Source organism: Geospiza fortis, unplaced genomic scaffold (assembly GCF_000277835.1).
Source record: "Geospiza fortis unplaced genomic scaffold, GeoFor_1.0 scaffold403, whole genome shotgun sequence".
NCBI lineage: Eukaryota > Metazoa > Chordata > Aves > Passeriformes > Thraupidae > Geospiza > Geospiza fortis.
Window position 1 is genome coordinate 5,540,179 of NW_005054336.1, and position 25,221 is coordinate 5,565,399.

Sequence of the window (25,221 nt, forward strand, 5' to 3'; positions counted from 1 at the left end):
GCAGTTTTCTTAAATTTCTTTGAAAAAAGAGAAAGTCCATTTGTTGCATCCCACTGTTGAGGTTCTTGCTTTAATATTTACATTTTACAGGCCACATTAACTTTACTATAGTCAAGATAGAGGCTTGGAAGAACCTATAATTCAAGGCTGCAATCATGTCCCCAAAATCTTTCTTTTCTGTTTAAGTTAATTTATAAACCAAATTAATGAGTGCCACATTTATAGGCCATGAGATAGTTATGGCTGTTTTTCTGTTTACATTGCAATATCTGTCTAGTTGTCTATGTTCTATGTTCCCTCCGACCATTTTTGGTTTTATCTATTTAACTCCAGATTATTCCATTTATCAATTGCACAGCACCCCACATAGTTGTATCAGCTCAAGTCTGTGAGTAGTACCAGGACAGACAGGAGATGACAAGAGGGAAGCTCTTTAACTGCATTTACTACTACTGAAATGAAGTGTAGAACTATATTCTTTAAAAGCTTGTGATTAGTCTTGATTCCTGGCAGGTCTGTAACAGTCATTGAAAAAACCAGAAATCATTCTACAACATTTACAAGTAAATCACTTATCCAATATACTCCTAGTCTAATTTTTATGTTAATGATAATTGTTAAAATTGATTAAATGCTGGTTATCTCATTTATATTGCCAAAGACAATAAAAACAGCCCAAAGTAACCATTGTTTAGCATTATCTGACTTTTTGGAGCAAAAACTCACAAAGGGTTATGCATAACAACTTTCATGGGACTTTCTAGATCAGTAATTTCCATAAGGGCAGGAAAGTCTCAATCTATGAGACAATTTTTAAATGTTAACCTTTTTATGTTTTTTGAAGCACTGCTGTGTGTTTATTCAGTTTTAACAAATCTGAATGGAAGAATGCACCCAAAAGTGGTGATAAATGCTTTAGATCTAAATCTGTCAGATTCGTACAGTCAGAGTGTAAATCCATACTGAATAATGCATTACCTGATCTGACCTTTCCTATTTCACAGACCATTGCACTTCTCCAAAATTGACTCCAGTATTGGTTCTTTGTTGAGTCCGATAGTTTGGGATTGACTGAAGCAAAACGGAGGTGAAACTTCCCACTGTTCACACATCACATCCTCAGCATCACTGGGTACACAAATCACTCAGTCAGTTCTCTTACAGCTCTTATTGGTATAAAAATATTTTCAGATATGGTTTCTTAATGCCTCTTTGAAAGTCAATAGACAGCATTGTTTATGTAGAAGGGAAACGGAAGAGTATTTGTTGAAGAGATTTCTAATTAATTATTTGAAATGCCAAAGGCCCTTTTCCATAGCTTAGTGAAACACCTTGTAAAAGGGCTCTGAAATTTTACAGTCCGGGCCCAGTAGTGTCAGTGAAAGATAATTATCTGTTAATATCGATAGGTGCAAACACATAGACAAGATATCCAGGCATGACAATGGGGCCAATTTCTATTTCAATATATATAAGTGTAGGCTATTTAAAATGGGATATTTGGTAGGCCAAAGGAATCCCTATTTAACAGCAGTTGACTTAGGCAGTCCAAAAAGAATACAAATCAGAAAAAAAATCAGAAAAAAACCCTAATTAGCATTTCTAGACTTGCTGTAGCTATCCGCTTACTAATCAGAATTTCTGTAATAAATCTATTGAATAACTCTAATCTTTCTCCCCTAATTCCTGGGTGGCCAGGTGGCAATCATGGACAAAATGTTCCTGAGGCTGTGCCACCGAGTGGCCTAGCTAGACAGTGGCACAAAGCTTTGCAAACCACTTACAAGTTACTTACACTAAGATTGTTTTCTTACAGAGCTGTCACACTGTACAGTCTGCTTGACTTAATTGCAGAGGTTCCTTTGATTATTTGGGTGACCATTATGTGGAACACTAGGGCTCCTCAGGACTATCTACTGAGAGCTTCACAGTTTCCCCAGGATGAGCATATTGCTGTTTGCACTGCAAGCTGTGGCAGCTGCCCTGTCCCTGGCTGTCCCAGCCTCTCTGGCTGGCTGCAGCCTCTGCAAGGCATGACTCATTTTGTTCCAGGTAGAAGAAATATCTCCATTTTGGGAAGTCTGGCTAACAGGGGAGTAGTTTTGTTATGTTGCATGTTGGATTGTTTTCTGGCTGTTATTGCTTCAGTCAGTGTCTGAGCTCTTGCCCACACATGCTATATCTCTCCAGGCATGGTTGTAAATATCACGTACAACCCAGGTACAGTCATGTGTCTCTATTTACATCTGCATCTGTCTATATTATCTGCAAAATTGATTTTGTGCTTTTTCTAAGTGCAGTTTGGAAAGGAAAACACAAAACTGAAATTTATGTAGCTCTTTCATCCATATATATTTGATACACTATATACACTGATTTCTAATTTTTATCTTCAATAGAAATATCATCCTACACTGTGGTGTAAAACATTTCTATTTAAATGTGTTCTCTTCTTCTAATGTAATAGGCAAATAAGCAGTGTTCCATGCTCATAATTATAGGATTTTAAATTTTTTTGTCTGTCGAATGACATAAGTATTAATTTTTAGATCATAAATAAATATTCAATTCCATAATTACCTACTCATGTAATGCATATTACTATTCAGTAATACCAATAAGATCAACTGAGCTGGTATTTGGTATATTCTGTTGAAAATCTATGAGTATTATTAAGCTAGAGCATATATTGGGAAACACTAATTGGGATAATTTTTTTAATATGTTATATTTTACAGTGTTATTGTCTTTCAGATTAGGAGCTCTGCTGTGTGTCATTTTTCTGCTCTCTATCATATGGTATTGCATTGCTATTAGGATAACAGCATTTTAGTATTTGCCATAAGAGTGCAGTTTAGTATTTTAGAGTGTAATTCATTCCTGGGCATGGGGCCAGGATGAGGCCTGTGAATCTCCCAAATAAGTGTCAAAGCATATAAAAATTGTCATGTTTTCCTCCCTCATCTGGCCTGCTGAGCAGAACTGCTTTTGTAACTACTTTGATGAGATTTGTGCTGTGAGGAGAGCTAGTCAGAGATGTAAGAGCTTAAAATGTGGTTGTGTAGGGACCCTCTGCTCCTCCTGAGCACAGCTGGGCTGCGCTGTGGGTCTGATGCCCAGGGATGGGCAGAGCTCTGTGCCCAAGGTAATGCCCATCCCTGACACTGCCTGGTGTGGGAGCAGCCTTTGGACTCCTCCTCCATACAGGGACCAAAGTAACTCCATATAAAGTGACATTTTTTTCCTCAGAAATTACTGGAAGGGATCACCCATGGCGGGCATAGCATGACTGTGAATTGACCAGCCACTTTACCAGTGGACACAGGCCTCCTTACTAGGCTGAAAACAAAACAGACAAACATAAAAATCAGTGTAAGAGTGTGGGAACTGAACTTTTGGACACACGTATTTGTCTGAGCAGAAGGGAGCTAATGAGTGATACACTGACTTGAGAAGTGAAAATCTAACATCAGCTGCTGGTGAGCCAAAGAAGCTCTGCTGGGCTTAAGCTGAGCACTTGTGTCCAAGGTGCTCAGCCTCAACGCTGAGATTTGTACAAATGTCCCTTCTTTCCTGACAGAGTGGGAAATGGCCTAAATTAGTGTCTGTAAATAACCTGCAGTCCTGAGGAGGTGGCTGCTGCAGGAATGGCAGGTGCTGTGTGCTCTCCCCCAGGAATGAGCGACTGCCGGAGCCGCGGTGATGAGGAACCTCCCCAGGGCACCTGTCCGTCCCCGTGCTGCACTGACAGGGACAGCCTGAGCCACCATCAATCTGGGGTGTCCTTCAAGGTGACAGCAAGCCAAATTTACTGAGATGAGGGAAGCCTAAATAAATGGCCTGTTTGCATGGTGTGACACAGACCTGGAGCTTAACTCAGAAGGTGTAATGACCTTTGACAGCGTGCACACTCAATTACTGTGAGGCCTGATTTCCTGCAGTTGGAAGTGCTGCTGACCACCTTGAAGCTGTCATCCAGAAGGGTGAAATGGATATCTAAACCTGCTGGGGACAATGATGAATTTAATTTGAATGAATTTGCCATGGCACATAAGAAACAAAATATTTCCTTTAAAATAAATAAAAGGGAAGAAAGTTATCTTGAATCTGATTTAAATTATTTCTGTAGAGCAATCCATGATATACAATCAGTATTGCTTGTAAGTGGTTTTATGAACATGCTAGAGCTGAACTGGAAAAACAAATTTATACCTTCTCCAGATGAAACTTGCTGTACTATAAATCTTCTATGCGCTTTGAGTTCTAGCTAAACAGCCATTTATTAAACATACTACAAGATGAGAGGGGTTGGGACAGGTTTAAGTGAAGATCAAGATGATTAGAGCCCACAAAAGAAGAGAACATTCAAAGAAAAATAAGCTGGAGTGGTTTGTACATGTGGCTGATAATATGTCAGGGGAAAATGGGTATTTCTGGCCCAGTGGGTTCTTCCTGTTTATGTTCACTACTAGAACTGTGTAAATAGGAATTCAAACTTCTGTACAAAAGGCACAGTAAAATAGATAATGTTTTGAGATGTCAAATCTGAGCTGTTAGCTGTCATTTCTATGTGTCTTCATATACTTTCCTGTGCTGCCCTGGTATATCAGTCACACAGTTTCTAGAGAAAATGGTACTTCTGGACAGTGGATGCAGAGGTGGAGCCAGAATGCAGCTGATCTAAATATTGTATTCATATATAGCGGCCTGTGTTTAAAACTCTGCCATTTTTTGAAACAAAGTCCTGAGGAAGCTTTGTTTCACTTGGACTGCTAAAATGTTTCTGCAATGTAATTACTTTAGTTGAATGTCCTGAAGCAGTAGATACAGGAAAGGTCCACAGGCTCTTCTGCTGATGCTCAGCTGACAAGAAACATACAAGTTGAGCAGAAATTTCTGATCCTTGGAAAATGTGAATTTTCTTCTCAGTCTATATTTCAGAGACAAATATCCTTGGTCTTTAAGAGGCTGGATGTTTTTATGAAAAGCTGGTGCAACTCCTCTTCATATTAAATCAATAAAAATTATTTGTATTTTAAAAGTGAGGATTCCCTCCAGAGGTGGTATTGGAAGAAAGAGTTTTTATATAAATCAGTATTTATGAATAATCCCTCCTGAGTAATGAGAGCTGCAGAAAAGATGTGTCCCTTGTGTTCATGACCCTCATGGCCTGACACAATGTGTGCCACTTGTGTGAGAGGCTTCTGAGGAAAAGAAAGAGATGTAGCACTGTAGAAGTTAGCTTGAAATGCCTACTAAATACACTGATTGACCACAACTAGAAGTCTACAGGAGTCCACAGATTATAAGAATGGTAATTAATCACAATACCAGAATATTCAGGAGGATGATGTGCTTGCAGTTTTGAGAAAACTGCACACCTCAGTTTATTGAATCTGTGGTCATAACTACTGCATCAATATAGAATCTGTTTTCTAGGGTCAGGCAAAAGCCATACTATACAAACCAGTCATTTTTGTATACTTTCCACAGCTTGGTGCTGGGTAACTCTCTTTCCTCAGTTTCCCATTAAGTGAGTGCAGAAACCCTCATAAAAATGATCTTTGCGTAACCGAAATTGTCTTTTCTGTAGAAAAAATAACATTATTCTATAATTCTATGATTATTTTATAGTTATTTGCATGCATGTTGATGTCCATGTATATGATCATGTGTTTGGAGAATTACTGAGGAAAGTTCAGCTTATAAAACAGGCTTTGCTTTCAGTTCTGGAAATAAGGGGTTCTCTGCTCTTGGTGGGGAAGTGAGTTTCAGGATTTGGTTTTTGATCTGTGGAAGGTAGTTTGCATGCTTGAGTCCTTGTGAGTGTGAGCTTCTTGTGAAATGCATTTGTGACACTGTCATGGTGCAGGAGTTGCTCTCCTGGGAATTAGTGGTGCGGGGATCCTGTCAGCACACCAGGCTGTGATGCAGCTCTGCCCAAAGATCTGCAGCTGCAGCCCTCATTTGCCTTTGTGGAAAAGATGCCCAAATGCTCGGCATTGCCTTCTGCATGTCAGGGGTATGAGATTCACAGCAGGGAATGCTCGGGTGATTTATAGGAAGAGGTGCTTATTCAAATGATTTCCAGAAAATATTTTCACTGGCACAAACATCAGTATGTATCAAGACTGTTCCCTGGCAATTCTTGAACTGGAACAGGATACAATTTACTGGATGAGTAATTTGCTGTGAATGGTTTGTTCATCTCTGCTCTGGCATTTTCTAAGCAATTGATTATGACAAATTAGCAGGTAACAGGTTTGTTCAGGCTGTGCTTTGAAACAAACAGCCCTTGCTGTGGATCCAGCTGCTGGGCTGAGTGACAGCTAGTGCCCCTGGGCTTGTCTGAAAAGGAGGATTCTTAGATAAAAGAAATCAGTGATTAAAATCTTGTATCAATCCATCTTAGTCAGCCATTTTCTTTTAATTTTTCAAATTGACTCCCATCTTTTGCCAGCAGTGATTGCAGTGCTGGGGAGGCTCCACACCACCCTTCCAGGGGTCTGCTTAGCACGCTGTGACACACAGGGCTGCACAGCCTTCCTGCAGAACACCAGACTTGGGAGCTACTGGCTGACACAAATTTCCAGAAGGGACTACAGAAGATTATTACTGTGCAGGAAGCTTTCTCTGGGAAGGTTTGTTCTGCCCATTTTGTCCTGGGGATTAGTCAATCCATTCCAGGGACAGTGCTATGGCCTTTGTGGTGTGCATCATTCATGTTCCTTAGGCTCCCTCAGGCCAGGATGCCTGGAGGATTGGCAGACTTGTGTTCCTGGGGTAGATGTGGGGTTGTCTGCACCCCTCTCTGCTGCCAGCACAGCTTGATGAAGTTGAGGTATCCTGTTTTGGGTGGAGGAGTGACATGGTCCTTTTACATGTTTATCCCTTGAAACAGGAGGTCATTAAGATACTGAAACAGACTTTACAATTAAATTCCTCATGTTTAGGGAAATTATTTTTTCCCTTACCTACTACTGGTACCCCATTATCATAATAAAAAGCACATGCTTCACCTATAAAACTTGTAGGTTGCTTCTGCATTAAGAAGATTTTCTGCCTGTGCTGCCCAATTATGAAGGCAAAGCTTGTAACAGAAATCTGCTTATATTGAGGCATGGCGTTTTCAGCTGTATGGGAATATTACTTTGGAATTTCTGATTTTGAAAAGACAGGTGATCAACACATACACAGGAAAACAAGTGCTCCTTAGCAGAAAGCTGTGTTACTTGATAATGTCTCACCATGTTTTGTATTGATTGTATGGAAGCTGTTATTTCATGTTTAAATATTGGAATCCAACCTGTTGTTACTAATTTAGAAGGGCAGGATTTATCTTGGTTCAACAAACCACCTTATAAAGGCACTTTTCCTAACCCTCTTTTCCATCCATCTCTAGCACCCTGTAGTAGTGTTTCTTTCTTTTCTTTCACTAACAGGTGTATTACCCTGTAAATGGTATTGAAATCAGGTGAGAGTAATCTTACTGTAAGAACTGTTATCAACCTGTACTACTGTATGTATGCTAATTACACAGTGTGAAATTCTTATAAAGAAATATGGTAGTAATCATTGTTTTCAGATAAAGTGATTGTGACTATTCTTCAAGTTTATGATGATAGAGTAGAAAGAAGTTTCATTTCTCAATCTAATGACTAATGTTTTTACAAATGCTCTACTGGATGAAAAAACTTGTGTTTTGTTGAAATTACTCTGTACAGGGGAAAGGTTGAGGGTTTTTTTATGGCTTTTGATAAAACTCTGAACATACTCCATTTTCATAAAACATCCCTGTATAACATAAAATACCTTTTTTAATGAATAGTCATATACATTTTCACACATCACAGAGGAGGTTTCATTGTCAATACAGGAAAGCTGGTTACAGGAGGGAAGTGATTTGTCTATTTAGCTGAACTGAGTCTGTCCAAATTCTGTGTAACTGATTGTATGGGATAATAGCTATAATTTCATCTAGACAGGAGAGGGGAGATGGGAACAAGAAAGTAACTTTTCTCTGGTCATGTTGTAATGTAATTAGTTGTCTGTTTTTCAGTTTTTTGCCTCCTTTATCAGTTTTTGAAAACTTATTAGCATTTTTTTGTTTTGCAACTGGTATGAAAAATAAGGCAATTTGTTCAGCTTCACATGGGCTTGTATTGTAAAGCATATTTGTAAACATATATAGACACATACATTTATAAGAATGAAAACATTAATGAGACTTTAGGTGATCTCAGCTGGTACATTAGAAGAACCAGCAAATAAAATATCTGGCTTTTCAATTGCAAAGGATATAAAAAATAGAAGCTCAGATTGTGTGAGGAACACAGAATTCACAGAATTTTTCAGGTACCTGTCTTTGACCATTATGTTAGAGCCCAGCTATTAAAAAAGTCTGATTACTAGTGCTTAATTTCTTTCTACTTTTGCCAAAAGAGATACATAGCACCTCATACCTTTTTTCTCAATTATGCACACCTTTCCCTGCCCCCCAGTTTCTAATGAGATAGTACAGCAACCCCCAGAGTTTTCAGAAATATTTGTTTCTTGAAGGCATCAGTTTGGGTGTAGCAATTCGACTGCCAGCAAGCCGCAAACCTCTTTGCAAGAGCTTGGTCTCAATGTTGCTCCCTAACAAGAACTTTGGTGAATACCAGGGGCCACACTGATCATCTGGGCTTTGCAGCCTCCCTGGTGTATTTTCTGTGATTACTGCCATCCCAGAGAAGAGTTTTGTCAACAGATAAATGTTCTCCTATTATGAATAAGAAGACAGGCAGATGGAGAGCAGCTTGGCTTTTACCACTGCTCCTCAGGGCCCCAGAGCAGCACAAACATGGGATGCACTCCCACTCTCAGCTGGTGGGCACCAGCTCCTTCCAGCTTCTGGCTTGTAAAGTTCACAGCAGGGATAAGCATAAACAAGGGCAGTCAAATGGTGGAAGGGAAGAAAGTAGGAGAAAAAGACTGAGAGAGAGAGAGAGAAGCCAGCAGCAGGAGGTAAAAACTGGGCAGAGCAAACAATTATGGAAGCTTCAAAGTTGCAAATATGTCAGTAAGCAGCATTGGTGAAGAGGGGATCTAGGAAGCAAAGCTGATAATAGAAATCATGCATCTGAGAAGCTACTGGTCTTTCTCAGAAATAACAACCTTTTATCAGATTTTTACCACATTCAATTGACTCATAGCCAGAACTGCAATTAAGCTTCAATATATTTTATAAAAAATAGTACTTAGTTTACTTTCACATAAGTGAAGAGATACAATTGCACAATGGTGGTTACAATGGTAGAAATACATACTGTTGATAAAATGTTTGCAAGAGATTTAAAAACATACTGTACAGCACCACATCTGAAATTGGATGATGGCAAAATGAATCACAGCCTTGTCTAAGAAAATGAAATTCCTACTAAATCTGTTTTTCGGAATAAATAAAAAAATACAATGTGCAATATGTGTCCGACACTACTGAAATATTTCCTGAAGTTAAGCAATATATTAAAACAAAAAATGAGGTAAAAAAAGACATTCATGCATTTAAGCCACCATTAGTCTCTGACTCTAAAATAAGGCAGATCATAATCTTTTAAAAACTGTCTTTAGCCATTTAAATCCTCTTTAGTGCTTTTCAAGACAAGGTCTTGACAGACCTTGCAAAATCATGAGTTAAGATGCTTTTTATTTCTGACAGATCATTTTTGACAGATTCAGCCATATTTGAGATGCATTACATAGTAGAAAATGTTGCTTTTGTTTAATGAAGAAAGAAACGTAAATTAAAAGGAACTGAGAGAGATGGATGCTTTTAGAGTTAATCACAAATGAGACTGCTTTGAGGGAGGGAGGGATAAGGGAAATAAAATTATGTGTCATCCTCAGTTTTAATGATGTGGAAAAGGGTGACGTTAAACAGGACTTGATGTCCATTATTCCAGGCATAGAGAGCTCTATCTCTTGCATTGTAGTCAAGCATGGATATATGAAAATACTGATTATGGAAAGGAATGTCTGTGTACTCATAAGTGGAGGTTTTTGTGGAGTAGGAGTAGTAGACCTTGGCTCCTGTTAAGTGCGAGTTAGTGACATACAAGGTGCCACAGATCATGAAGGATTCTCCAGCACTTCTCTTTGGGTAGCCCGTGCTCCAGCTCTTCAGTACCTCCAGCGTATCCTGGTTCAGCTGGCTGATGACAATGTTGCCTGCATTCTGATTGGTGGCATAGACAGCCCACAGCCCAATTTCATCTGCCATCAGGTCGATATCAGAGAAGCCCCCCCAGGTGTAAGGGTAGACGTTGTGGAAGCCAGCGTACTCCAGGCTACGCTGCGCCAGCACCCGCCCCGTGTCGAAGCTGTACTTGATGATGATGTTGCTCTGGTACTTGTTGAAATAGAGGGAGCCATTGTAGACAACGTGGTTGGTTCCTGCCCATTTGAATGGAAGGTTGTATGTCCTTGATTCAGCCCCACTGACGAAGTCTGCGATGGATTTGTATTCACGGACAATTTTATTGTTGGTGTAACTATCCATGTACCAGACCTGGAAAGGAAACAAAGATTGGGAGTGACCATCTCAAACACAGTGTGTAGTAGGTGATCATGATATGGCATTGGGGAGTGTTGTGGTTTGGTGTCAATGTGTTTTCCTCTTGTGGAGAAGCCTCCATAACATTAACAAGAGGGACTTCTCTCCCTAAGTGAACAGAAGAAAGACTATTTTAGAGGCGGTAAACTGACTGGGAATTTTAGGTTTTGTTTCTTTGCATTGTCAGTGGGAAAGAAAAGGTTGTGGGGTGAGGAGAAGTGTTCTGAAGGGTTTGTTTTAATTCCTACTACTTTTTTTTTCCTTTTAGTTACTGTTGATAAAATTTTCTTTATACTCTTTTAAAGTTTTGAGCCTGCTTTGCCTTTCTCCTAATCCTATCTCACAGCAGGAAGTGAGTGCATGGGTGATTGGCCAGCACTGAAACCTGCCACACTCTTTGGTGCATTGGCCAGAAAATGTTAAAATTGAGGAAATCTTAAATTGGCAAACCAAAACCACTACACAAAGACCTTGCATAAAAAAAAGGAAAACAAGTTTTAGCTGTGCAGCAGGCTATGAAAGTGCAGTATTGCCCACATTCCTGTTACAAAAGCAGGAGGAACTCTTGAACTTCTGAATCAAACTTACCTGTACAGGTGAACTCTCAACACAACTGTTACTAACTACAGTGTCTGCATTTTCAGAGAAATTTAATTCTGGATTATTCAGTGTTTGGGTTTCTGCTATATCGTGCTTGCTTAAAGGTATTTCTAGAGACTAATAATCTAAGAGAGAGAGATGGGATATTGGCATGTGAGATAAACTTGAATTTATACTTAGGAATAAATGTGGTTAATATTTTTATAACTGATTCTCTATTCAAGGAAAAATAGTCTTAGTAAAGGAAACAAAACCAATAGCAATGAAAGAGTAAAGTTTCAAAGCCATTTTCCCCCCTTAAAACAGAATTGTTACTTTTTTAAAATGTTCCTTATGCAACTTCCATTCCCCCATTTTTTTCCTTCATGCAATTTGCTTTTTCTCCTTTTAGTTTCTCAGAGTTTGATGCTTTCCTAAAGGCAATTGAGATTTCTGGAGTCAGTAGCAAACATGCATGGAGACAGTGGGCAGGGGAGAGCTGCACACAAATCTTTATTTATTTTCCTGTTGTGTTTTCTGTCTCCTGTGGTTTTTTTTTCTGTATTCAAAAAATTAATGTTGTGGGTTTCATACAAATGAAACCTAGAGTTTTGACTTCCAACGCTCTTTGATGAAGAGAGCATCTTCTCAAAACTGTAGCCAATTTGAGATGCTACTGCAGATCCAAAAAGCAAAACAATAACATAACTTGGATATGATAAAGCAAATTATCTGACTAGAGTCTACATGGGGCCTAATCCTGCCAATTTTAACTGTGCTGCATTATGGGTCCTGTTCTTGGGTAAAAATGTTGATGCTTTAGATTACTCTGGTTCTAAGACCTAAGCACAATTAAATATGTTAGGAAATAAAAAAATTAAGTTGTTAGTTCTGATAGATGGTTGTCAACCCTGAAAAAATTGAAGTAAATGGCACAAAAGTGCTTAACTTTTGTATTTGGATATTTTTCCAAAAATACTGTTGCTTTTTCTCTGGATATGTTTGAGTGTGAAAATGACTGAAGCAGAAAAACATGCTCAGGAATGTAACGTGCTAGGGGAAAAATATCTTTTAAAAGATTAAAATAAAGCAAGACTCCAGGACACAAAGATAGTCCTTAACATACTCGGTTATTCTTCTCTGATGCCAGTGGATCTGTCATCCAGGCTCCAAATCGGGTTCCAGATATCTTCACTGTAATGGGGCCTGTAATTTTCATCAATTTGCCACATGCTGAAATCAAAAAAATCAAATGCATTAATGCACAACTCTCCTTGATGTCAGGGCACAAGACCAAATGCTCGAAACTACACAGTGGCTCCAGGGGATTCAGGCTTATGTTGAAGATTGATTGCCACCTTCACAGGAGGAACTTTTCCATATTGAAGAGTAATATAAATATGCAAAAATATACACATAAAATTTTATTTGTATGTGTTTTTGTATTTACATCTTTGTAATTTACATTTTGTATTTACATCTTACATCAAAGCACAGTTGTGGTCTTTGGGCATAAGCTAAAATACAACCGGTAAAATATCTTCTGAGCTGAAGAGCATTTAATAATAATTGAAATGAAGACATAATTCCCCTTGCCTTTTGCCCTCAGAAAGTTCAGCACAAAGCTGGGATTGATGGATGTTTCAGTTTTCCATTGGCCAAGGTAACAAGGTGGTGAAGGGCAGACACACAAATGAGCTTGTACACACAACATTGCTGTACTCTAAGCTCGTGCCTGACTGCCCCTGCTTACACACACATGGCTCTTTCTTTACTGGAGCCTGCCTGGAGAAAGTGAGTATGAGAATTATTTAGCAAGCCTGGCTGTATTGGTTGGCTTCTAATCTATTTGGCTGCCTGGGAGGAAATAATGGAAGTCAATACCATCTCAGATGCTGACCTTCCTAACTCAAAAAATCTATATTTTAGGGGACATTAATAAGATACCTCTTAGAAACAAGCTCCTGGTGGAATTCATGTGTTTACCAAGATGTAATATCACACAGGGGTGTGCATGCAATTAGGTTGAATAGCACGATTTTAAAGAAAAGAATGTAAAAAGAAGTGAAACAATTTTTTAAATTTAAAAGGAAGTGCTCCTCTGTGCTACATGGTTGTGCTATACTGATAACCATATCTATCTAGGAAATGTAGAAACAAATGATATCTGTGTTGAGAGGGAATTTATTCAGCTCATAAGAGAGGGTCACATCAAGCCTGAATTTTATAGTCTGTAACTGGAAAGGAATGTATCATGCCAGCCTATTTGAGTCACTTAGAATGGGGTTAATGCTGTGGTGAAAACTCAGAGGCTGCTTGGGTATTTTTTGTTCACAGCCAGGGAAGCTGGACATATCAGAAATGAAGATAACTGAATGCATGCTGAGACCTCAATGAGCAGGCTAGGCTGTGTCTATTTTCTGGGTCAATTAAGAGACATTATTAAGAGACATATCTCAATCTATTTAGGTTGCAGTATTTTGAAGATATTTTTGGAATTTCCCATTTTAAAGAACTTTATAGTTCTTTTTTTAATACTTGGCTATGATAGGACATAATTTTTTATTCTGGACTTTTTTTGTGGGTAGGCTGCTAGCATTGTGTGCTGAGTGCTCTTTTTCTGCAGCATGAACTGCTATTAGGTTGGAAGGTAGAGGACTATAGCCTATCAAGGTGAAAGCTTTTATTTTTAGGTGGTCTGTTGGTAAATAGTCTCAGAAATGGGCATGAGATAACGCTTCTGAAGGTGTGAGTTTGAATTTAGAATACTTAATTTGGAATGAGTTATCAGAAAACTAATAAACAGAAAGAAATCAGAATAACAATTACTCCTGAATTTGTAGTTTCTAGGGTAATTAAAACACAGTGAACGCATGAGTTATAAGGTATGCTAATAGTAATTGGTGCCTTTACATCACAGTATTGCAATTAATGGGAAAGCATAAAAGGAATTTGGAATCTGAAGCACTGTTTCTTCTATGAAAAAAAGAAATCCAGGAAGCTAAAAGTGGACTCATAATGAGTTATGAAGTTTTGCTTCTGAATGGGCAAAACTATGGAAGAGCCCCTGGCAGAGATGTGAGGGCTCCTTGAGGCACCTTTTGTGTCGGGGGCCCAGGCAGGGCAGGTGCATGAAGACTCCAGCTGGGCTCAGCAGTGCCAGGCCAGGTGGGAGCAGCATGGGCATACAGCAAGCTCGAGGCCCTGGAGCTGCAGCAGGACAGGGCTAAAAGCAGGGGGTGTTTGCAGTCCCTGTGCAGGGTGCACACAGCTCTGGGGCTGTTTGGCTGCCGCTCTGTGTGTGAGGAGCTTTTGGAGGTTAGAGAGCGATTCAGACATTTGTATGCCTAAGTGTCAGTACAGTGGTTCCACTGTTGTATTTATCTTGAATGTATAGCTCGCTGATTAAGAGTTAGTTACACATTGTTAATAATTAATGAACCTCTTCAGCCTTCATTTAGTTTAAACTATATGAATAGAACTGTGTACCCCTGTCACAGGAGTTAGATGCTTTTAGAGAATAATCTTTCAAAATGTATTGAGATGCTGTTCAATGTGAAGAGATGACTTACTTCAGCTGCTAAATGATCAGCAGTTTGAGTCAGGGTGAATTTCTGATCAAATCCTTATTCCCAGACAGCATGCAGTGATCAAGAGAGGAAGACTCCTAGGAGAGCTGCTGTACAGCTGGGGGGCAGCTGACTGAAAAAATGACAAAGCTTCCCTTTTTGGCATAACAGAACAGAGCACTTTATAAGAAGGATTTTTTTTCCCCTCCTGCCCTATAGTAGGTTCCATTTTTCTTTTCCTTCCTCATTAATCAGAAACCCATAGATCTGCCTTTTTTTTTTCCCTTGGCAGAAGGGAACGTACCAAAAGTTTTGGTTTACAGCGGTTTGATTCCCTGATAGAAGGACCAGATGCTAGTAAAAAGTTAGGTCAAATACATCTCCATACCTGTGAAGAAGTTCAGTAACTCTAAGAAAAATGTGATACTTTTAGGCTTTCTTTTTTTTCTTTCCCCAAGAGGTTCAGATGGGGATACGCAGAAAAGCAGGGGGATTTTTAGAAGCCCTCAGTCTCTTTTCCTTGGCTTTGAAAGAAGCAGCTGCCCTACATTAGCAAGTTCCAGCCATAATTGATTGTAGTACTTGGAAAATCCCAATCATAGAGTCTTTTTAGATCCTAAACTGAGCTGTACAGGAAAAATCCTATGCAGAATCCAAGTGTTTCTGGCTTGATTCCTCTCCTGCAACAATTCTGTGCAGTACACTCCTGTAAGTCTGTCCATGATTTTCAGTATTTATTTATATTTAGGAAGAAGTTGAGCTTGAAGCGACCATTAGAAGAGAAAATAGATGTACTTCTGTACAGCCTGTGTGCTGTGAAAGTACATGAGGCAGGATGTGTCTGGAAAGCTCCAGAGTGATCAAGTACCAGGAGGAGGCTGTGATAGTGCAGCTGGAGAGGAGTTGAGCTTGAGAGGAGTTGTTCTGGAATAGCTAGAAATGGGTGGATAGTCCCATCCTCTGTGATGTGACTGAATATTGGTAACTGTCATATAGAGCAACTGAATGTATCATTTGTAGAAGGACTGGCAAGGGAAATAAAACCACAACATTCTCTTGAAGTGTCCATAAGCATCATTATTATGATTTTTTTTGTAGGTAATAAATAAGGGAAAATGAAGTGAGGTTTTTTTTTGGCACTTGCAAAAATGCATTCCAAATGTTTTACTGCTTGGACTTTTCTGCTTATGGTCCACTTTGTCATAACATACTAAAATGAGTGAATGAAGAATTAGTTCTTAATGAATGTATATCTATTTTCCTGCATAATATGAATCCAGGAAGCACTATAATATAGTTATTAGAGTTTGCTGAGAGGAAGTCCCTGGATTTTTCTGCATAAGTGCCATGACTTGCTGTGTAATCTTTGTAAAATCCATTTATACTTTTGGGCTGCTTGTTCCTTCATCTACAAAATAGGGATAAGAATCTATATCTCTATTGTCCAGTTTTATACTAAATGATATAAGTAAAGTTCTTCAAATTCCAAAGGGAAAGATGCTTTGGACGCAGAAGTACCACTGCAATCAACAGTCTCATGCCTGCACTAATAGCTCCTCTGCCACTGATGTAACAGAACTTCTTTGGATACATAGAATATTAAACTTTGGAATTTTTAAGAAAAAATGTTACCGTTAAATATTGTTCAGACTCTACATTATAATCAGATGCAGTTAGACCTTAATCTGATATATATCTACTCTAATTATATATCAGAGTATTGGCTTCTATGAATGCTACCCATGTAAATTTTATTCTAATTTCATAAACATGTCATGACCAGAATAGGAGGGTTCCAAGCATCTTGTGCAACCTGCATTCTCTTATAAATACCCATGACTCACAGGACTATCAGCAAAGGACTCATACATGCATAATTACATGTGAATTTGGAGTGTGTGTAATCACATGCACTCTATTGCTACATGGTTAGCTGCATGCACCCCTTAAAAGTTTTGTCAACTAATTTTCCAGCAGCTTCATCTTGAATTCCAAGAGGAGGAGCAAAATTCAGTCATCACAACTGCTGTGGTAACCATTAAACCTCAGTGAGAGCAAGAGAACTGCTTAGTGTACTGCAATGAGTGCTGAAAGTGTTGCCAGTGCAGATGGAAGAACCCTTTTAAGTGGCCAGAACAATATAAATAATGCATTATACTGCTGAAAAACACCTGCTGGGGAGAAGAATAGAGAGTAGCTATTGCATACACTGATTAGAAAATTGTATTGTGAAATGCAACAAAATAAAATCTATGAAGATTCAAGCAAGGTCCTGTGGCACACTGGGGCCATTGGCTTCTGGCTATCAGCTGGCATGGAGAGGCACAGCTGGGTCATCTCCAGCATGGCCAGTGTGGCCACAAAACAGGTGCTGGCATGAAAGCTGCTTTCTTTTTATGCTCTCTGATCTGAGCATGCAGCCCCAGCTCTCAGCAGTTACAGGAAGCCAAACTGAGACTGCTTGTCCTTCAAAAGGCACACAGGGATAGGCCAGAAAAACAGCCAGTCCATTAGTAGGGGACCATAAAAGTCATTTAAGCATCTAAGGCCAGGGAATAATGCCAATAAGGATGAATGATTCTGTGTTACATCTTGAGAAGGTCCACTCCCTTTTGTTAATGGGAGTTTAATAATTTATTTTATACAAAAACTTTGTCTATAGTGGTAATGTACATAATTTTAACGTTTTTTTTTCATTAGGTACATCAAGAGATTAGAGTGTGTTGCAGGAATTCAGGATAGATAGGATGTCAATACACCTAGTAATTCCATTGTACAAAATATATCTCGCACTCACTGCTTCACTAATTGTTGTTACAAGATGCTGTAAAAGCAAAGCCAAACAAGATACTTGTAAAACTTGATTTTTGGTATCTAATAACGTACTGAAACACTCACTATCAGAAAATACTGTTTATTCACAGGAATTTTCTTGCTTGCTGCAGTATTGCAACACAGCTGTTTTCTCCTGACTGCCTTCTGTCAATGCAGTAATGTGCTATATTTTGTGTGTACTGAGGGGAAAATAGGATCATAAGAAATTTCTGTTTGAAGAAGTCTTTCATGTATTTTAGCACATCACCACTCCTACATTAGCAAGTTCCAGCCATAATTGATTGTAGTACTTGGAAAATCCCAATCATAGAGTCTTTTTAGATCCTAAACTGAGCTGTACAGGAAAAATCCTATGCAGAATCCAAGTGTTTCTGGCTTGATTCCTCTCCTGCAACAATTCTGTGCAGTACACTCCTGTAAGTCTGTCCATGATTTTCAGTATTTATTTATATTTAGGAAGAAGTTGAGCTTGAAGCGACCATTAGAAGAGAAAATAGATGTACTTCTGTACAGCCTGTGTGCTGTGAAAGTACATGAGGCAGGATGTGTAAGGAAAGCTCCAGAGTGATCAAGTACCAGGAGGAGGCTGTGATAGTGCAGCTGGAGAGGAGTTGTTCTGGAATAGCTAGAAATGGGTGGATAGTCCCATCCTCTGTGATGTGACTGAATATTGGTAACTGTCATATAGAGCAACTGAATGTATCATTTGTAGAAGGACTGGCAAGGGAAATAAAACCACAACATTCTCTTGAAGTGTCCATAAGCATCATTATTATGATTTTTTTTTGTAGGTAATAAATAAGGGAAAATGAAGTGAGGTTTTTTTTTGGCACTTGCAAAAATGCATTCCAAATGTTTTACTGCTTGGACTTTTCTGCTTATGGTCCACTTTGTCATAACATACTAAAATGAGTGAATGAAGAATTAGTTCTTAATGAATGTATATCTATTTTCCTGCATAATATGAATCCAGGAAGCACTATAATATAGTTATTAGAGTTTGCTGAGAGGAAGTCCCTGGATTTTTCTGCATAAGTGCCATGACTTGCTGTGTAATCTTTGTAAAATCCATTTATACTTTTGGGCTGCTTGTTCCTTCATCTACAAAATAGGGATAAGAATCTATATCTCTATTGTCCAGTTTTATACTAAATGATATAAGTAAAGTTCTTCAAATTCCAAAGGGAAAGATGCTTTGGACGCAGAAGTACCACTGCAATCAACAGTCTCATGCCTGCACTAATAGCTCCTCTGCCACTGATGTAACAGAACTTCTTTGGATACATAGAATATTAAACTTTGGAATTTTTAAGAAAAAATGTTACCGTTAAATATTGTTCAGACTCTACATTATAATCAGATGCAGTTAGACCTTAATCTGATATATATCTACTCTAATTATATATCAGAGTATTGGCTTCTACGAATGCTACCCATGTAAATTTTATTCTAATTTCATAAACATGTCATGACCAGAATAGGAGGGTTCCAAGCATCTTGTGCAACCTGCATTCTCTTATAAATACCCATGACTCACAGGACTATCAGCAAAGGACTCATACATGCATAATTACATGTGAATTTGGAGTGTGTGTAATCACATGCACTCTATTGCTACATGGTTAGCTGCATGCACCCCTTAAAAGTTTTGTCAACTAATTTTCCAGCAGCTTCATCTTGAATTCCAAGAGGAGGAGCAAAATTCAGTCATCACAACTGCTGTGGTAACCATTAAACCTCAGTGAGAGCAAGAGAACTGCTTAGTGTACTGCAATGAGTGCTGAAAGTGTTGCCAGTGCAGATGGAAGAACCCTTTTAAGTGGCCAGAACAATATAAATAATGCATTATACTGCTGAAAAACACCTGCTGGGGAGAAGAATAGAGAGTAGCTATTGCATACACTGATTAGAAAATTGTATTGTGAAATGCAACAAAATAAAATCTATGAAGATTCAAGCCAGGTCCTGTGGCACACTGGGGCCATTGGCTTCTGGCTATCAGCTGGCATGGAGAGGCACAGCTGGGTCATCTCCAGCATGGCCAGTGTGGCCACAAAACAGGTGCTGGCATGAAAGCTGCTTTCTTTTTATGCTCTCTGATCTGAGCATGCAGCCCCAGCTCTCAGCAGTTACAGGAAGCCAAACTGAGGCTGCTTGTCCTTCAAAAGGCACACAGGGATAGGCCAGAAAAACAGCCAGTCCATTAGTAGGGGACCATAAAAGTCATTTAAGCATCTAAGGCCAGGGAATAATGCCAATAAGGATGAATGATTCTGTGTTACATCTTGAGAAGGTCCACTCCCTTTTGTTAATGGGAGTTTAATAATTTATTTTATACAAAAACTTTGTCTATAGTGGTAATGTACATAATTTTAACGTTTTTTTTTCATTAGGTACATCAAGAGATTAGAGTGTGTTGCAGGAATTCAGGATAGATAGGATGTCAATACACCTAGTAATTCCATTGTACAAAATATATCTCGCACTCACTGCTTCACTAATTGTTGTTACAAGATGCTGTAAAAGCAAAGCCAAACAAGATACTTGTAAAACTTGATTTTTGGTATCTAATAACGTACTGAAACACTCACTATCAGAAAATACTGTTTATTCACAGGAATTTTCTTGCTTGCTGCAGTATTGCAACACAGCTGTTTTCTCCTGACTGCCTTCTGTCAATGCAGTAATGTGCTATATTTTGTGTGTACTGAGGGGAAAATAGGATCATAAGAAATTTCTGTTTGAAGAAGTCTTTCATGTATTTTAGCACATCACCACTGTGCTATTTCCAGAATAAAATAAAGAAATAAATTATTTAAGAGGCTAACTTAACCTAGATTTTTCTCATTCTACTGCATCACAAAAATAAGGAGGCTCTGCTTATCCAGTTAAGAAGAGATTTAATGTCCTGGGTAGCATTTAAAAGTAAACATCCCACACTTGGTAACTAAAACACTCATCACAGTGTCTCAGGCCTAAACCTTGGAATTTCAAGTTTATTCATGTTTAGTGTTAAGTCAATTGTTTAGTGTTAAGTAAATTGTGAAATGTTTATTTTTCATAAAGGGGCTGGATTGTTTCCTGTAATTATCCAGGTTGCAATAGTGATCCATTCAGAAATCTCCAAATGCATGGATAGACTGGGAAGAGGGAAGACTGCATTGTGTTTGTAAAGCAGGTTACCTATCCCTGATGGAAGTTGAGGCTGACACTTGATATTGATCCTTCATGCCCTTAGTTTTAGTAGCTGATACTGAGCTAGTGCTGATTTTCAAAAATGCTCAACGTTTGACTTGTAGAGGCAATTTGGGAGCAGCCAGGGTGGAGGTGGCCTGAGGTAAACCTGGTGCAGCAGCAGCAATGGATTGCTGCTGTGCATCCTGCAGAAATCATGCTTTGGTCTCTGTAAGTTGGATGTGAAGTTTGGTTAGATTGTAATGCTAATTGGAGAATGGGAGATCTCCTTAACACTAATATTACAGGCTAAAGACATTACAGTCAGAGTGGCTTCTCAGGTGACACAGCAAGGTGCCAGGGTTATGGTGTGGACATCTCAAAACTGATTCCATTCTACTTCTCACTGTTTTTTTCACGCTGACAGCCCAAAGATGTCTCTAGTAGCAGTGTCTGTCTGAGCTTTTTTGAAAGAATATTTGTAACTCTCCAAGTGGTTTAACCTCAGATTTTGAATTTGCCATCTGTTATGATTTTTCATCTAATTCCTTTTGTATACAGTAAGGCATTACATTATGTCATGTACTTAGAATGATATAACTGACCTTAGGTTGTTACTCTTGTCTTTTTTTAGGGTAGCAGAGATCAGAATATAATGCAGTCTTTCATCAAAGAAGCAAACAAATCCTCTCTCCCTCCAAACCTTAATCTTTCTAAAGAGAGACAACTAAAAATGCACAGCCAAGACAAATTATCCATGAACTTGTTAACTTACTGAGCTTTTTCATGCAGTCACGAAGCCTGGTTTCTAAATTGACTACACGCTGGTGTAGTTCCTCATAGTCATAAGCACCAATTTCTTCCTGAATCCCAGTGAGCACAGTAGACAGATTCCTGATTTCCTCCTTGAACTGTGTGATCAACTTGGCATCAGTTTTGTATTGTTCCAGAACTGGGATCAGTGGCAGAAGCTCGTCCATCTTTTCTTTCAGCTCCTGTTAAAGGCAATCATATGTGCATTAGAGATGTTTAAAGGAGTTCAATCCCCTAATTTCCTTTAATGTAGTATTTATGCCTGACTATTAAAAAAACTTGAAAATTATTATTTTAGTTAAAAATCTATTATTAGTCTACTGTGAAAGTCTCAGACACTTCAGACTTAATGGTAGTAAGCAGGAGATTCAATGCATGAGAGAATAGTCTTTCTATTGAAAGTAAAGAGCTATCTTCAAGTGATCTGGACCAAACCCATTGACTTTCCATCTAGGGGATATAAACCACCCCTAAGTGTGTCTTTCATCAGAGATGAACAGGCCTGAACTCACAGTAGTGTTCAAGATCATACCTGGTTTACAGAGCAGTCATATGTAGTTGGTGAGCTGGTAATCACTATTTCATTCCCTAGAAGTACTAAATTCTTTGTTTTTCTCAATGTCTGTTGAAAAGTGCTTATTTCTATTTCAGCCACAATGACAGAAAACTTTTTCTTCTGAAGTAAAAATCCACAGTTCTGAACTGGGATTTGTACTTGTCAACTCACTGCATCACTAAATGCTTTTGAACTTGCTCAGTTGACATCTCTTCTGGAATATCACCAATGGTCTTTTGGAATGTGCAGTTGTTGCATTGCCAATGCTATTCTTAAACACTGACTGAAGGAAATAAGACTCCATCTTGAAATCTCAGACTGCCCTTTTCTCAGAATTTTTTGGGACTCGTACTTTGAGAATTTGTCCTAATCTGTAGCATATATTGGTTGCCCATCTTTCATTTCTTAATTATTCTTTTAAAAACAGTAATAATAGGGGCTTTACTAAATTTAAACCAATTGTTTGAAGTTGTTTTTTGTTACTATTCTGTAGAAAATGTCAAAGAATCCTTGTAGTCAAAAGACTTTGCTTTACTGAAATGTAGCAGATATATCATTATATATGGATTTCAGAGTATTACGTCTATTGATTCTTTTCTCAAGGGGTCTTCCAATGACATTATGGCAGCAGTTACCAAAATGGGCACAAAGAAATGAAGTCCTTTTGTTTACAGTTAAAACTATTTTTATTTGGCTGTTTTTAATAAAATCTTAACCTAAACCTACTTTATGCCTGTTAAAATGAATAGTAATTCTTTCCCTGATGACAAGGGAAGTAGGCTTTGTGACAGAGAAAGAATAGCTCCAGAAAACAAAATTATTGTTACTTCATTTTGAAATTATGAACTTAGGCTTCAGTTCTGTGGGACAGTGAATGGCCAACTCAGGAAGAGAAAATATTTTTGAGTTAGTGAAGGTAATATATTCCTGGTAGCATTTATACCAGATGATGTATCATATTTGAGCAAACTTGCTGTAACTTTTTGTGGCAATCAGATACCTCCTGCCTGGCACAAAGTAAAGTATAGACTGAGTATATGCTCAATTGTGATCTGGACCAAATTTGTACTCCTTGGTTCTAGTCAGCATGAAAACACAGATTTAGAATATCTCACTTCAGTAAACCATATAAAGTTAATTCTTGTATTTTGATTTATGATAAATAAATTTTAAAAAATGGCTTCTGCTGACACTCCAGAACTTGTTGCTGTGATGAGTGGTACAAGAACTAATTTCTGTTGCAGCACAAATAGTTGGTAGATGTGTTCTGCACTTCGTGGCAGTTGATATGAGAGGTTATGTTATATCCAACACGATTTCTTTGTCTCAGGAAAGATAAAGCACTGGAATTTGAATAGACTAAATTTCAGAACAACATATTGTATTATTTTGACTTTTAAAATTATTTTGTAACTGGATTGGCTGGAACTCTGTTTTATACTCCTGGTGAAGTGTCAAATGAAGGTAAATGACTGACCAATCGAAATATTGAATATTTAAAAGGTTAGAGCACTGGAGTGCTCTGACCTCTGATATTGTGTATCAGGCATTCAAATTTTGGTATTTTATTCCCAAGGAAAACTAAAATAATAATAAAGAATATATAATGGCATTATGCAAATGTGTTATTCCAGCAATAAGGGATAAAAGGGCAAAAAGGTGAAGATATTTTCTATTAACTAAAAACCTGGGCGAATCTGCTCCAACAGCTCTAAACTAAGAACAATGATATAATTTATAAAGCTTGGTAGTCAGATCATTAGTGTACTTAATTCCTGATGTTATTAAGACCCACTCGATATTCAGTAGCTCTGAAGAAAACCCCTAGACCTCTTGGCTATGTAATTATTTAGGTATCTAACTCTAGCACCAATTGGAAAATTAGGTTCATTTTATGTGAACCTTCAGAAACACTTCAAAAATATGTACTTGCTTAACATAATGTAATCCTCAGAATGTATTTTCTAGCACCTATTTTGTGCTCTCACAGTCTTGAAAGATTAATTTATCAGACTGTATTTAAAGAATTTAAATACGCTATTGAAATATTTTTCTCCTGAAGAGTACCTCAGGTAGCTTTTCAGAATACACAATATTACTTGTAGTATCTGTAACCCTTCTTCCTCACAAAAGGATTGGCTTGTGGTTTTTGTTGTCATTAAAATTCAGTGGAAGTCTTTTTTTTAATCACACAATTGTGACTGGGAGTGATTGCCCTCCTCCTCATCCCAAATTCAAAACAGCAGACCTTCAAACAGGAAATTAGATCTTAATCGTACTGGATAAAAATTACAATAAACTGATTTATTATAGCCTTTCTTCCCTTCAACTGCCGTAAATGTCATAGAACACTATGAGCACAGAACTCTACTTGTTTGCTATTAATTCCACTGGATCTCCCCATTTAGTACTGGAGGTCGAAAGAATGTAAATTTCTCAGTATGACATGCACATTGATACAGAAAGAACAGGAATCTGTTTATAGTGACATTTCTCTCATGACTTAATAATTAATAATTCCTCCCTATTACAATTAAATTGAACAGAGCAAAATATTATCATCATAAAGGAAGATTTATTATGCTTTTCTTTTAAATGGCACCCTTGGAGGAGCATTTCCAGCTGAGACCTTAGCAGTCCATGCATTGTCACTCAGCACATTGTTTCCAGCAGGCTTGGGAGTTACTGTAAAAACTGGAGCTACCTGGAAGTGCTTTGTCATTAACGTCCCATTTTTAAAACATACTGGAAATCCCTCTGAGTCCGTAGATTTAAAACTTCAATAGACTGGGACATGTTCTGAACCTGTTAAAGAAGAGCACTCTCTAAATGCACTTTCTGTTGCTTTGCTTTTTTCCCTGGTTAAATGTCAGGCAATGAAATGCACTTCTGTCAATTAGCTGTGAGTCATTCTACCACAGTACAGCTCTACATTCTGTACCTGCATGATGGGACAAATACGGGGGAACAGGGCAAGGCCTTGAAGCCAAAAATTGTTTGGACTACTTAGAGGTAAAGAGAGAGATAAATCCTTTAAGCATCATTTTCACTGGGCTCAGGCAAGGCTGTCAGGCAATGAGTCTACTTTGAGACCTGTAGTA

General features: G+C 38.2%; 1 protein-coding gene across 1 annotated transcript; it reads right to left on the reverse strand.

Annotated features, from left to right (window-relative positions):
- Positions 1 to 7,797: 7,797 nt before the first annotated feature.
- Positions 7,798 to 24,925, reverse strand: OLFM3 (olfactomedin 3). Its single transcript, XM_031057898.1, is given in 5 exon segments — positions 7,798 to 10,549; positions 12,300 to 12,406; positions 21,527 to 21,746; positions 24,825 to 24,850; positions 24,853 to 24,925. Coding segments are annotated over 5 exon segments (1,095 nt in total). The 5' UTR covers positions 24,917 to 24,925; the 3' UTR covers positions 7,798 to 9,871.
- Positions 24,926 to 25,221: the final 296 nt, after the last annotated feature.